Source organism: Anopheles maculipalpis, chromosome 2RL (genome assembly GCF_943734695.1).
Source record: "Anopheles maculipalpis chromosome 2RL, idAnoMacuDA_375_x, whole genome shotgun sequence".
NCBI classification, from domain to species: domain Eukaryota; kingdom Metazoa; phylum Arthropoda; class Insecta; order Diptera; family Culicidae; genus Anopheles; species Anopheles maculipalpis.
In genome coordinates this window covers 77056705-77071164 of record NC_064871.1, presented here as the reverse complement: position 1 = coordinate 77071164, position 14460 = coordinate 77056705, and the positions used below count along the sequence as shown (strand labels likewise).

The 14460-nt window shown below is 44.3% G+C and overlaps 3 protein-coding genes across 3 annotated transcripts in view; 2 read left to right on the top strand and 1 right to left on the bottom strand.

Annotated features, from left to right (window-relative positions):
* The window catches only part of LOC126568396 (phosphatase Herzog), a 201073-nt gene that overhangs the window by 125678 nt on the left and 60935 nt on the right, over positions 1-14460 (top strand). The gene's annotated exons all lie outside the window — the stretch shown is intronic.
* On the bottom strand, positions 1451-3396 carry LOC126568286 (polyserase-2-like). The gene is made up of 5 exons (XM_050224738.1): positions 3279-3396; positions 3012-3216; positions 2350-2948; positions 1715-2289; positions 1451-1639 (listed from the first exon to the last, which is right to left on the bottom strand). The coding sequence occupies exons 1-5, from the start codon at positions 3379-3381 to the stop codon at positions 1454-1456; spliced, it is 1668 nt and encodes a 555-aa protein (XP_050080695.1). The 5' UTR covers positions 3382-3396; the 3' UTR covers positions 1451-1453.
* On the top strand, positions 4387-6861 carry LOC126568090 (sialin). The gene is made up of 4 exons (XM_050224508.1): positions 4387-4693; positions 5371-5616; positions 5683-6525; positions 6589-6861. The coding sequence occupies exons 1-4, from the start codon at positions 4397-4399 to the stop codon at positions 6859-6861; spliced, it is 1659 nt and encodes a 552-aa protein (XP_050080465.1). The 5' UTR covers positions 4387-4396.

The window sequence follows — 14460 nt, the reverse complement described above, 5'->3', positions numbered from 1 at the left end:
TCATTGATCTGGTGATTCCATGGTTAGCCAAGCGGAAACATGATGAATTATTTATTTTAGAAGGGAAAAAGCGAAACCCAAACGTACAAAAAAGGAACTAAAAATCATACATTTGCCTTCAACGTAACCATTTGGCCTGGAGTTAGTGTATTACTATCACTTTTACCAGAAAGAGTGACATCCTGCTTTATGGCTCTACAACCTGAATGATGCAGTCATCGAACGTAAACATTGTGTCAGGGACCTCGGAGTGCTCCTCGACGATAAGTTGAACAAATAGTCACAAAGGGTGGCCAGCTTATTGGCCTGTTAAAGCGTCTGATGCAAGAGAGAACGCAAAAGAGTGTCGCAAAAGAGTACACATCCATGATGTGGTTGCCTACTGAAGATCGGTCTCTGGCGCGCTTGGAGTCCATTAAGCGAAAATTCATCAAATTCATTCTACGTTCCTGGTGGACTCCAGTAGATTGTAGCGGTCGCTGTGCACTACTCGGGCTAGATACGTTGAGGCAGAGTGCCTGTGACACGTAGAGATCCTTTGTAGCGAGCCTTTTGGACAACCGGATCGACCTGCTTTCTCTACTCTCTACCGTTAGTTTTGACGTCCCGGCGAGAACTCTCCGTGCTTGGAGACTACTAGACGTTAGGGACCGCCACACTCGTTTCGGTTCCTCAGACCCATTCTTGTTAATGTGTCGTGAATTGAATTTCGTGTCTGAAGGTTATGAGCCCAACATATACCGCGTTACGCAATTCGTTCCGTGTGTCCGTGCACTCGTTAGTGTTTTTGTCTTAGTCAGCCTTTAGTATTTTGTATAATTAAATGACATAGCTTTAGATGCTTCAACAGGGGCCGTTGAAATGATTAATAAATTAGAAAATTTGCAAATTTTTGAGCTCATCTCTACTTCTTCCTGGCCTATGAAGAGTTAGGCTTGGGCAGATTGCCCTGTCGGTTTCAACCGCATGTTCAAAAATTTTATTTTAAATACTTTCATATTTTTCTACATGATGTGATTTGCTCAAGACAACTTTGCAAATATCAGCTGGAACCTTTGCAAGAGACAATTTACAAAAATCGATTAAAACAGCAGTACAGAAACAAAGCGAGCCTTAAAATAACAAAAAAAAACCTTTAGAAAATGACTGAGGAAACATGGTTAGTATAAAGTCTATTTGAAGAGTCAAATTCAACCCATCAAATCTTGTTACGACATTTTTCTCTAAGATTTCTTTATTTTTGCACATTCGTATAGTAAAGAGGTAATTTTTATCAGTTTTTTGTAACTGATGTAACTAAGACTACAAATAACACTAAGGCGGGTCGTCCAAACACTCTTGAGCGTCGTAGATCATTTATACTTTTCTGTTGTTTGATCTCCATACGGCAGGACCGGAAATTTATTTCCATATGGACCGCACCCCTTATTGAGGCTAACGCCTCGCTTGCATATTAATCAGTAAATACGAGCCATTCATTCAAATTTTTAAACATGATCGATTCCAACCACTGCAGATGTGGTGTAATGTCGATGTAAATAACGTTGCTTCCACATCCTTCAGTTCTGCGGGACATCACACCATGGACACGATACTTATTTTTAGCCACTTCTGTCATTACTGGACCACCGTAGTCAACCTTAAGAACGAAAAGAAGCAAATGGTATCACTAAAGCATTGAAAGGATTAAGAACTGGCACCACTCGTTCCTTACCTGACACGTGTCCGGTACTAATGAAATGTTGCGCATAATGCAGATAAGATCATTTGCATCGCCATCCTGATGAGTTGTGCATTGGTCACGTTCAACCGATTGCAAGATGTACTGTCTTGAACTGTTGGTGTATTGGTTCATGCGAAAGCGTCTCTGCGGTATAGATGCTGGTACTTCCAGAGGCAGACTGTTTGCCTCTGCCTCTTCGTTCTTCATCCATGGACATACGGGTTGCGTTTCTTCAAGGTTTGCATATTGATTTAGTCTAATAAGCGCTATATCATGCGATGAAGCCCGCTCTCGCTCGTATTCAGGATGGACAAACACATTGGCAACAGAAGCCCGATCACCATACGAGCTCGACGCAACGAACTTTGGAGGTCCTCGGCTCGACGTGACACAGTCCGCCGATGTGAGTACATACTGGTAATCGATCAGTAGTCCTCCACACTGATGGACGTCTGTTTCCTCCTGCTTCCACAGTAGTCCAACGCGATTAATGGGCCATCGTGGTTTTACTTCAGCCGAAATGGAGGGATTTTTCTTGCGATCGCACAAATCGATTCCAGTACAGTCTGTGTAGAAAAAAAAAACACTTTTTTATCATCTTGAAGAACTAGCGTACGGATACTTACTGCTATAGCTGAGCGATTGATTGACCTCCTTCTCGATCCAATCCAGGTAGGTGCTGACCCGGGTGTAAACTCCCGTTGAGCCAACAATACACGGAGTTCCGAATGACACAACACCTATCACGAGAGGATACACATTCCCAAACACATCGTGCAACTCCGTTTGCAACGGTCCTCCGGAATCACCTTCACACGTGTCCATCGTATCACTGCTGGCGCAGAGCTGATCTGCACGCAAACCTTCCGGCATTTGACGACGATTCGTTGGAATACGCTCACCGCAGCTCGTCTTGTCGAGCGCTCGAAGTTGCACCTTCTGCAAGGTGGGACTTAACATTTCTCCAAAACCTAATGCACCAAAGCCCGACGCCTGCAGCATGCCACTCGGTGCTTCCGGTTCTCGCCACAAGCACGCAACACAAACCGGATCGTTTGGTGTGACGTTCTTCACTAGCTCAACAAGCGCAATGTCGTAGTATTTTTTCGATTCTCTATACTGCGGATGTTTGATAAACCGTGCAATAGACACCTGTTGTGCAGATTCGTCATCGTCCGGGCTACCAAGATCCGTGTCTCCCAGCCGTACAGTATCCGGAGGAAGGCTACACAATGCACAAGCAATTTCTTATGTTCACGTTGGGAAAAGTTTGTCAGCAAATTCTTACTCTCTGTAATCGACCGCACAATGCGCCGCAGTCAAGATGAACCTCCAGGTTATTAAGCTTCCACCGCACAGATAATCAATCGTTCCGTCGGTTCGGGTCCAACCAATAGCGGCCATGTGTTGAAATTCTCCCTGATATGCACGTACACCTCCGAGCGCCTCCGTAACGGGTATCTTCCACGTTTTCGAAAAACGGCTGGCACAGTCTACGGCACAAGGTCAGATGTGTTAAAGCAGCACAAGCATTCCACGAGCGATGCACACTCACCTCGGAATCCATTCCCGGTAGTATAATCGGGTGGAGGAGTGTCCAAAAATTCTTGACACTGTGCCACACCTAGGATTAGCAGGAAAAGTAAAAGGACTGCCATGTTAGAAGCGCGAACCCCGTAAACGTTCGCTTTCTATGGACAGTAAAGCTTTACTGAGGCGGGCCGGGCTGTGCATCAGACTTGTTGTGCAATGCTGGATAGATCGAATGAATAAACCGGTTCGGGACTGTTTGCGTCCAATATTTCTTTGCTCATTCCATTTTGATGAACGTCAGAGAACGCGTGAGATTTGAGTGTTTTTTTTGTTGGCTGGTGCAAATTGGTGAACTTCACTATCAAGCGGCCAAGCAAACGGTGCATGATAATTGGCATCTCTGCATCAGCCTGATGAGTTTGTACCAGATGTCTTGGCTAGTTTGCTCCTAATTAACGGTCTTCTTAAGCATCCAAACACCCCCCGAAATCCCGAAACCCTTCAGAATCGCTCTTATCGCGCGACACTGATCTACGATAATTGCAGACCTGCTAGTGTGTTCGCCACTATCAGTTCCCGCTTTTCTTGCTTCCCATCGTGTGCGGATGCAGGCAGGCAGGCAATTCATTACCATAAACTGCTCAACATAAAATCCCGCACTTCATCCAATCAATCCATTATCAGAGCGCAGATGATACGCCGGAGAGCGGCACCGAGCGCACCGAGTTAAACCCGCGGACCGACTGAAGATTAGTCAGCCGTCAAGTCAAGCTGGGAGTGAGCGTTTGGCCGCTTATCTTCACGACGCCCTGTCTGGCATGTAGGATCACGAATCCAAACAAATTACGGCAAAATCAACAACTCACACTGGCCCGCGCCTGACAGCGATGGCTACCGGGGTTCGTGATGATCTTGGAATCGGCTCAGTCGATCGCAGGCGTTTCTAACGGACACGCGTCCGTACGTTAATCGCAATCCTGTTCTTAGACGGTCCTTATCAACCAGTTAAGTGAATAGTGAGCAATGGTCCCGCAAGGACTATAGCGAAGTGGCGATCCTCTGTGCAACAATCTCTAGTCCAGTGTTCCCACCACCAGGCGCACGATTCGAACCGCGCGTTTGCGAACCAAACTGAAAGCAATGGCCAAAGAAGAAGGCATCAGTACCAGATCCACCCTGTGGTATCTAGTGTTTGTGGGCTTTGCCGTGAACTACATGATCCGCATCAACACCAACATCACGATCGTGGCGATGATCAAACAATCGGACACAGAGTTTGTCGGTGAGGTGAAGGTAGACTACGCCTGCTACGTTCCAGCGGGCAACAGCACCGGCCTGACCGAGTTGACAACGGTGGGCCAAGAATCGCGCAGCTTACTACGATCGCGCGAAGGTCGTATCATTTCACCGGAACAGTTGCTGCTCTCATTCTTCAACGTAAGTCTCTAAAAATGACACGGCTTCAAAAACCGCACATCTCATCCGTCCGTCGTTTATCATCTTGAGAGAAATGTGCCGTCCACCGCCGATGATAAATACGCTCAGATATGGCGCCGTATCAAGAGCATCAGATAAGCCAACCTGTAGTAAACAAGCGCACCGTTCGTGCGGCCACCCTGTGCTTGCAAACCTGGGAAGCGTGCAGCGGATCATAAACGTCACAGTGTTTTACGATGGGACCCCTAATCCTTAACCACCGCGTATTGTTTAACTATGACTTTACACTACGATCGAGAACTCAAAACACCGCCCGTTCGTCCTGACATTGCACTTGACCTTTTTCCCAAAACTGTTACTACTGTTGTCCGCCTTCCGGTTCAGCGAGATGCACCTGGCGATGGCCTTTTGACTGTGCTCCAAAATCTGACACTTAAAAAGCAATCAATTTCATGCCAATTGACTCCGCAATTCATTAAACGAGAGGCCGGTGGCGATAACTGGTACTGCCACAGTAGTAGAAGCATTACCGAAAGCCGTGTTAATAGCGCGCCGCGGCTAATCAAAAAATATTTTAATGACCCTTGTAGAGCCGCTTCACTTAAGCTTACTGATCATCTGCTCCAAGGCGGACACGATTATCATGACACGACACGACTTTCTCGTTCACTTTGCAGCTAGACCCACAGAAGGAAGGTTTCGAATGGAACGACTATCAGCAGGGTTTGATTCTCGGGGCATTCTACTGGCTGCACTGGATCACGCAAATACCGGGAGGAATTCTGGCCCGACGGTATGGTACGAAGTTGGTGTTTGGGGCGAGTAATGTGATCGGATGCTGGATGTGTTTCCTGATGCCGATCGCTTCCTATTGGGACTTTCGGGTGTTGGTTGTCCTGCGTGTCCTGCAAGGACTCATATGCGTAAGAGAGCCACCTTCACGTACCCGTTGTGCTATTCTAGCATAGTTACTAACGACTTATTCGCAGGGTCTCGCTTGGCCAGCGATGCATCATATGGCGGGCCAATGGATACCACCGAACGAACGCAGCAAGTTCGTGACGGCCTACCTAGGCAGCTCGGTCGGAGTCGCACTCAACTTCCCACTCTTCGGGTACATCATCTCGTGGACATCCTGGGAGTATGTGTATCACTTCTGCGGCATCTTCGGTACCGTGTGGTACGCAGCGTGGCTGTACTTCGTATACGACTCCCCGGCCGAACATCCTCGCATCCATCCGAACGAACGGAAGTACATCGAAAGTTCGCTCGGCATCACGGAACAGTCGGCCGGACGTCGGGAACTGCAGGACGAACAGCGTACCCCCTGGAAGCGCATCATCCTCTCCAAGGCGATGTGGATGACGGTGATCGCCCAGTGGGGCGGCATCTGGGGACTGTTTACGCTCATGACACAAGCCCCAACGTACTTCAACAATGTGCACGGTTGGAACATCGAGATGACCGGGTTGCTTTCGGGCATTCCGCACCTTTGTCGCATGCTGTTTGCGTACGCATTCTCCATCGTAGGTGATCATCTGCTAAAGCACGAGCTAATGTCCCGGACCGGTGTGCGCAAGATGGGCGGAACACTGTGCTGCGTGGTGAACGGCATATTCGTGTTCGTGCTCGCTTACAGTGGCTGTAACTCGCTAATGGCTACCATCTTCCTTACGCTTGCAACGACCGTCCATGGGGCGGTTTCCACCGGTCCACTGGCAAACCTTGTCGACATGAGCCCTCGGTATGCAGGGATTTTGCTTGGGTTTAGCGGTATGATCACCGTAGTGCCCGGATTCGTATCGCCCATCATTGTTGGAATGCTTGGAAATGTAAGTGTTTGAGGAATGCTTAAAGGTGTAAGAAACTGATGTACTTACGCTTCTCCTTCACAGCACACCGTGGAACAGTGGAGGATCATTTTTCTCATCACTTCCGGCACACTGATTATCTGCGGTCTGCTCTACATGGCTTTTGCCGACTCGACGCAACAGCCGTGGAACTCTTGTGACGGTTTATCCAGCACGTCCGGTAGCATTCAGGAAGATGAACTGAAAGGACTTAAGACATCCGATCGGGAGGCGTATATAAATGAATCCAAAGAAGAAAAGCTGCAAATAGATCCCAAAGTGGACGATACCGATGTCGTACGTTTAAGCTCAGTATAGGAGACACAGTATTAGTGTATTCGGTGCCAAAGTGTTTAATAAATGCAGGAAAATCCAGCAGAATTGTTTGCATCTTTGTGGTTTGATTCGAACTTGCTTGATTGAGACATCTGTAGGATCTACCAAAGACAGCATAGCCTGCCCGGAAGCATCTCATACATATGCAAGTGGACGTACTTACTTCCCGTACGCAGCACTGCGCATGGAAAATCTATAATGCAACGGCATAAACTACCATACCGTGTCGCTTCACCGCTGCCAACCTCCACCAAAGGTTCTTCGTGTTGCATAACTTCATTTTCCACCGCTCGGCAAAACTCCACATCACTCGCAGTAAGGATAACGGAAACTCGCCCTTCTCGAGCATCGTCTGACGAAGGTGGTGAGGTTAAGTCGCCTCAAACCCAGCACCCATGGTAGGAGGATTTTCACGTACTGGCCGGATATCGACACAGCGAGCAAACAAGGAACCGCGATTAAATATTCAAACGCAGTAAAAGACACTTTTATGCCCATCATACATTGCGGAAATTTATGTTTATTTGATTTCGATACCATTTTGCGATAACACATGGAATGGAAGGGAAACCATTCGTTGTCGTGTCACATCTTCTTGAGAAGTCTGGTGCTTACCATATTTCAAACGATGGGACTGAGTTTTTTCTTTGCTCCTCTCTCCACCAAAAAGCAGATGGGGTATTCGCGCTGAAATATGGGTTTGAAGTGATGTGTTTATTTTGTACCTACTAAGAAGCTGTTGGCGCTTTTTCTTTACACGAGTGTGGGGACTATATATATCAGTTACGGTAATGGATATTGAAGGAAGAATTTTCTATCAACACTCGTTAACTCGTTTTCATTTGAAAGTGGTGAAACCAATGCAGAATACACCAAGCATCTGTGCAATTATGACGGTATGGAGCAACGTGAAACTTGAAGGTACAATCAGTGAGTAACTTTAATTTGGATTAGAGTCGTTGAAGGAATGCAAATGCTGGTCATAATGCTATATCATTGCATTAAAAATAATTTAGTTGTTTTATTGCTTATCCAAGATTCAGCTATTAAGGGGAACTTGAACTTCTGCTAGAGTTCTTAAACCTATTTACGACCTGCCAATCGTTAATCGGATCAACTTATCCAGGTCTTAAAATTGTGTACGATCCAAAGATTTACTACGCATGGGGTGTCATTCTAAGGACATGACCAACCTTATGGAACCTCATCAATCTCATTTTGAACAAACTAGTAACGTATGCATTAAAAAAGCTAGGACAAGAACAATAAAAGTTAATCCGAGGCCCGAGGAAAAGTCGGCCGTTTTGTCCTCATCGGCCATTTCCTGTTGGCCGGATACGATCGGGTTAAATTCTATGACATTTTGACTTTTCTCTAGGAGAGAATGTTTTTAGAGCGGGAGCCTGAATCCGGCGATCCGGCCATTTCGGGCCCCTGGAAAACTTAACAGAAAAGGACGTCATTTCCGTTTTATTTTCTCCAGGAAAGGCATTGACCAATGTGTTTTATAGCTCAAGAAGCCTCCCAATAGTTGCCATATGCATTAAAAAACACAACAAACATAGGAAAGTAGTGTATCTACTCGAAGAGAGTGCTGGAAAAGAGGAGCGTTTTGCTGGGAAAGAGGAGCGATTCTGAGGGATACCAAGTAGCTAACCTAAGTGTGCCCCAGTACCGTCCGAACGCAATCTTCTTGATCAATTTGAAGATCAAGAGTTAGGGATGAATTGATATTGAAATAAGCGGACTTTTAACAAAAAAAAGTCAACAAAATATTTTTTGATTCTGTATATTTTGTGGCTTAAATGCCGACAAAAGGTCACAAGATGACGAGGCAAAGACTTGATTTCTTTTCTTATATTAAAGATTTTTAAAGCAAACAATCCACTTTTATTCGTTACAGTATCTTTTACCTAAGTAAAAGTTGTAGTTCTCGCATACAATTATCGTACAAGGCTTTCGATAACTTCACAAAAACCTCTTCCGTCTAAGGTGTAGATAAGTAGTGGAACTCTCCACTAGATCCTTATCGTCTGCCTGCATTGCATTGCATACATTGAAGAACTTTTGGACAAAAACAAAGATGCTATAGGTAGTTCAGTAGCTGATGACCATTCTACCAAAATTTGGCAACGTTTTACCAAGTAGAAGTATCGAAATCAGCTTTATGAAAAGCGGACATGAAAGTGGTCATATGTTATTGGTGTTCATTGTATAACGGGCCTCGTTCGAAGGTTAATCGAAGTTGAAAGAATTTGAGACAATAAAAAGCAGTTAATCTATCGCTAATCTTATATGATAGACCTCTCTAAAGTGGTCTATCTAATGTTGCCTAATTTAGCCACTGGGAGACCTTATGTGGAATGGAATCTGGGGTTCTCGTTGGTGGGTTGACCCAGAGGAGGGATTCTTTGTGGATTTGGGGCCCCCTTATCAGCTCGGGCCCTCGCAGCCGCTCACTTCGCTTACCGTTAAATCCACCACTGCTTCTCTATCTACTCTTCAGAAAAGCACGCCCAATTTACTCCGAGTCCCCATGTTCGATGTATGCCTTGTGAGTTGTCCATCCACCTTTATATGGTTGATTGTTGGGTAAGTTCAAGCTGATAGGCCTCATAGTTCTCTAGTTCAGAAATCTCGATCGTGTCTCTTAGCATGTTCTTCTATCCCAAGCGCGTCCGAGGTGCATCCTGCGAAAATTCACGAGATTCGCTATAAGCTCCTGAATGCATCCCGTGCATCGCGTTCGCTTTGCGCAACTCGGTCTAGTTACGTCGGGATCCTTTGTAGCAGGATTTGTGAACAATCGGATCGAATTACTGCCTGTGCTCTCCACAATCAGCCTTTCATTGCAGCCGTAGAACTCTCAGAGCAGGAATTACTCGTCGTTGAGGAATACCGTTCCCGTTCCGTTTTCTCTGATCGATTCCTGTCAATGTATCGTGAATTTTATTTTGTGTCTGACATTTAAAAAGTCAGTGTCTGAGGTTTAAAAAAAAAAATAATTAAAAAGCACGTACTACTTCATTTACTAAAAAACAAATCTCAAAGAGACAGACTATCCAGCTATGAGTTAATTAATCGTAGATAATCTCCCAAAGTTGAAACGCCATAGAGGAAAAAGCATTTATCAACAGATGCGGTGTTTTCACAGACTACCTTTTGATTAATTCAATAATGTCTGCTGAGAACAAAACAACATCTTATTGCTGATATCCAACACAAGATGTTTAACTGGGTTTTGAAATTCTTCTTCATCTCTGTGATTTAGTCCCGTGGTCCGACTACGACTAATACGAGGATGGACTGCTCTAACACCTCTAAAATTAAAGACCAGCAACTAGTCCTACTAGGCCATATGTCCTACGTTTTCTGAAATTAAATGCCTCTAAACTCACTCTAACAACATTGTTTTTGCAATGATGTGAAAATTTGCGAATAATCTGCATAATATCAGCAAACCCCCTTCATCGTTCAGCACCTCTCAATGGTAGAATAAAATGACAAGATTGATGAAATTATCGACTTAAAAATTGATATCTACATAAAGCGATGCCTTTTTAGCGTGCTTATAAATCAACCTTTCCTCCATTTAAGGAAGACCTCTTTATGCCGATATGTGCATCGTTTGGAAGAAGAGAACGAAAGACGATAACAAACGACAACCATTACCATTAGCCGTTATCACCGTATCATTGACGGTTGCCAATGTGACGGTAAAATGGCCTACTAATGCCACATGCAGGCCAAATCGTACGAACGAATGGTAATTTGATTGGCTGTCAAGTGCTTTTGACGGGGTTTTGACGCCAACCTTTTTATTGTAATGTTGCAGGAAAGTGAGTGTTTTTATTTTAGTACCCAGTAGTACCCGGTGAGAAGGGCCGTTTTTACTGCACGTGCTTTGTAGTTGTAAAATGAGAAAATCTATAAAAATTTGCGGCATGTCAGGATCAGGTCGTACATACCTGAAGACATGAAGATCTCAGCAAGGTATACGAGTGAGGTGAGTCTGGGTTCGTGTGCAAGGAAAGAAGGTAGGGAATGTTTGTTTATGTATCTACCAATTTATCACCTTCTAAAGTGTGTCTCATTTTTCAATACAGTTTTCTTTTTAGCTATTCACACTCACAGCGTATTTTTAAAGGGTCGGAAAATCATCTGAAGCACACATCCGTACCGGTTTGCGACACAAGCTCGTAAAATTCCAAATCCCACCGGATTCTCTCCTCTTTCGTGCGGGTATGAAGAGTCGTTGGGAATGAACTCCTTTCGTGTTCCATTGCATTGGAAAATGGTTTCGCTAACATGCCAGCGGCAACTTTCGTCACGCGTTTTCCCACCCAACCACGGGGCCACGTGATGGAGCTGGTTGGGTAGAACGGACGAATTGAAACAACAGCTTTTCCCGCTGGCTTTTCACAATCGGAAATGAAAAATTGAAATCCAGTTCTCCTTACCGACGGTGCGTCGTCGCTGGTTTCGTGTGAGCGTGTAAATTGATTTCCCGCGCTCTCTGTGCACAAAGCTTTGCGCGATGGCGTGTTGGATAAACGGATGCAACGGAGGTACTTTTGTTTATTTTTATTGTTAAGCAAGGAAAAGCGTGTAATTCTCGACTCCGTCCTGTGGATAGGGGAGTTGTACAATTTCCTACCAACCGCTACAAAGCAACCATAGAAGCCGCAGGTTTTGTTGGTGTTTATGATTATGGATGCTTGATTGGAAGTTAGAGTGATTGGATGAGAGATGACGTTCACAAACTTGTCAATATCTTCAGGGCGTTATCCTGTGTTTCGGGATACAATGGGGACACCCAATACCTGCTTACGAGCAATCCTTATTTATTTTTATCTTTCCAACGTGACTACTTAGATCTTTTATCTGTCAAATCGAACTAAATGTCAAAATCTGGATTACATTGTTTAGTTTTGAATACGAACTACTATCTACTACTGCTAATACTAACAAACTTTGCTCACTTTCAGAAAAAAAAGCCTTTCTAAACCCCAGATATGCAACACATTTTGCTCAAATATTTATATCACATCCATCTAGTGTAAGAACACCCCCAAGATGAGCGAGTGTAAACTTTCCAACCCCTTCTACAACAACCAAAAAACCCATCCACCCACCTCTACCCGTATACAAACAACCACCCCTTTCCAGCAGTCCAGCAGCAAAGACTATGCAAACTTTTATTTTAAATGTAATATGTTAAAAAGGACATTTTTCAAAACTCCCGTGAGAGACATTTATTTGCTTATAATGTAAGTAAATGTTTTTTTGTTTTCTATTCCTCTTCATGGCCAGAAGCAGATGCGTTTTTCTAAGCTACTGCTGGAATCTACCCTTACCCAGTTGAGTGGGAACTTCCTCGTGTTACGTTGGGATAAGTTCTCACGGTAAGCCAAACAAGCATTCCAACGCTATCGGTGTAAGATAGCGTCCAAGAAGGATGAGTTACCAACCGTCCAAAACAGCAAAAAGGACTTTTACCTGACTTCGCGTCCAAACATTCTAAAACCCCTGCTACCCACTCCGCCGCCCAAGGAAAGGTACACACGACTAACGGTAGAGTGAACACTTTTCACCTGTCCGAAGGTTGTGCTACCCTGTTGGCAGTACTTTTTTCACATCGGGAAAGTTTTTGCTTGTCCAAACCCTTTTTTTTTTCGTTGTTACTGATGGAAACTAAAAGCTGGGCAGGACATAGTGAAGCGTAAAAACCACATGTTTGGTGAGGATTGTGGCTGCTTTTGTGTCACATTTCATCGATAATTTAAGAGCTGACATACATCTAACCGACGCATCCGACGGTCGATGGGAAAAAGGGTAAAGCAAAAAAAAAAGGATAAAAAGTAATACAATTTATGTTGAAAAACAAGTTTTGCTGCATATCAAGGCAACAACAACAAAGAACAACTACAAATTTACTGATAACTTTGCAGGTTAGTTTTCATCGTTTTATTTTAGTTAAAAATGAAGACTTTATTGTGCATGTACCGTATTAGTTTTGCTTCAATATTTGCGATTCGATTCACACGGCAGGACCTGAGGTTAAATCTCGTACGAACCGTTCTCAAATAGAGAGAACTGACTATCCAGCTACGAGGTATCAGCAAGTCAAGTTATAGTTATAGAACTGACTCAAGTTAACTATATAAGTCTTTCGATGACCGGTGTGCACTTAGAAGCTCGTTAAGCTAAGAAGAGTTATTGAACCATAAGGCAAGTTCGATCAGATTTAGTCCTTTATTCAACCTTCCAGTTAATTTTGCATTCCCATCAATTTGAATTGTTTTACACTCATCATTCATCGAACAAACTACTCTGCAATGAGTAATTTCGAACCATTCCCCCGTGGCAAGTACTGAATATCCGGTTTAGTGTTGGGAAAAGCGATTCCCAATGGCGAACAGCATGGCAAACTTTCGAACCCGAATCCGTCATGTAGTGTCATGGATTCGGCTCCTCTTTTTTAGGTGAGTCAGGTTGGGCCGGGGGGTTCCTAGGGCTTTAATTTTCGAATCTTGCTGCAGGGATTAAAATTAAAATTCCTCGTAAGACCTATTGATACCACGTAGTAGGTTAGGCATTCCTGACTACGAAGGAACGGCCCGGAGGGAGTTGGACCTCGGTCCTGCCAACTCGGCTGAGCTCAATTACATGATAAAATCAAGGGAAAATCCGCCAAACTCCAGATAGGCTGGTTCTGTCATGTGACTGACACCAGACGACCTAACCTTCTTACTCTTTTTACAGCTCCGTTGGTGTGACCAAGCTATCCTTGACGCTCTTGGGAAAAAAATCTCATATGAATCTTGAGACGTTCTATATACCTCTTTTCACCATATCATTGTATTCTCGACATCCATTTTTAGGCAAGCGTCCTTCCCTTGAACCTAAGTTACGGGCTTGACCGTGGAGGGCCGAAATTAAAATAAAGTTATGGCGTTGACGCGTCCACCTGCAAGACAGGGATACTGGCAGACTGCTGAATCGTGTGCGATTTAGGGGGAAAAAGTAACGGTTCAACAGTACATTAAGACGAAGTTCAAGTAAAGATCTCGAAGTGTTATAACGCTGAATAAGTAAATTTACTTCAAGATCATGCTAATGTATGCTATTTTAAGATCAAGAAAGCGCTTCGTTCTGCGGTCAGTAGCGATTGCGCTAAGAAGCTCCTCCGGCGTGCTGAGCTACAGGTTGACTCATTTCCTTATAGCCATACGGACATGATAGTAAAAGCTACTACATTCCTGCCATTCACTATACTATAGCACTGGAAGGTTTGGACGACTTGGAAGGTGCGATCGTCTTTCATTGCATCATCCCTGTATAAAGATTGTTAGCAGAGCTGTCTGATGGTGCTACCATCATTGTACCTTTCGCCTCATCAGTTGTGCCATCAGCTAGATCGTTTGATAAGCCCTCTCTAGCGCATTATTGAAGAGAAGGCAGGCTAGCCCATCTTCATGGACACGCACTTTCACTTCGTTTACAAGCAATAACAAAATTAAATCAAGTTCATACAAACTATTTTATTCAAAACTACATTTATCCTTAAAATTAACATCC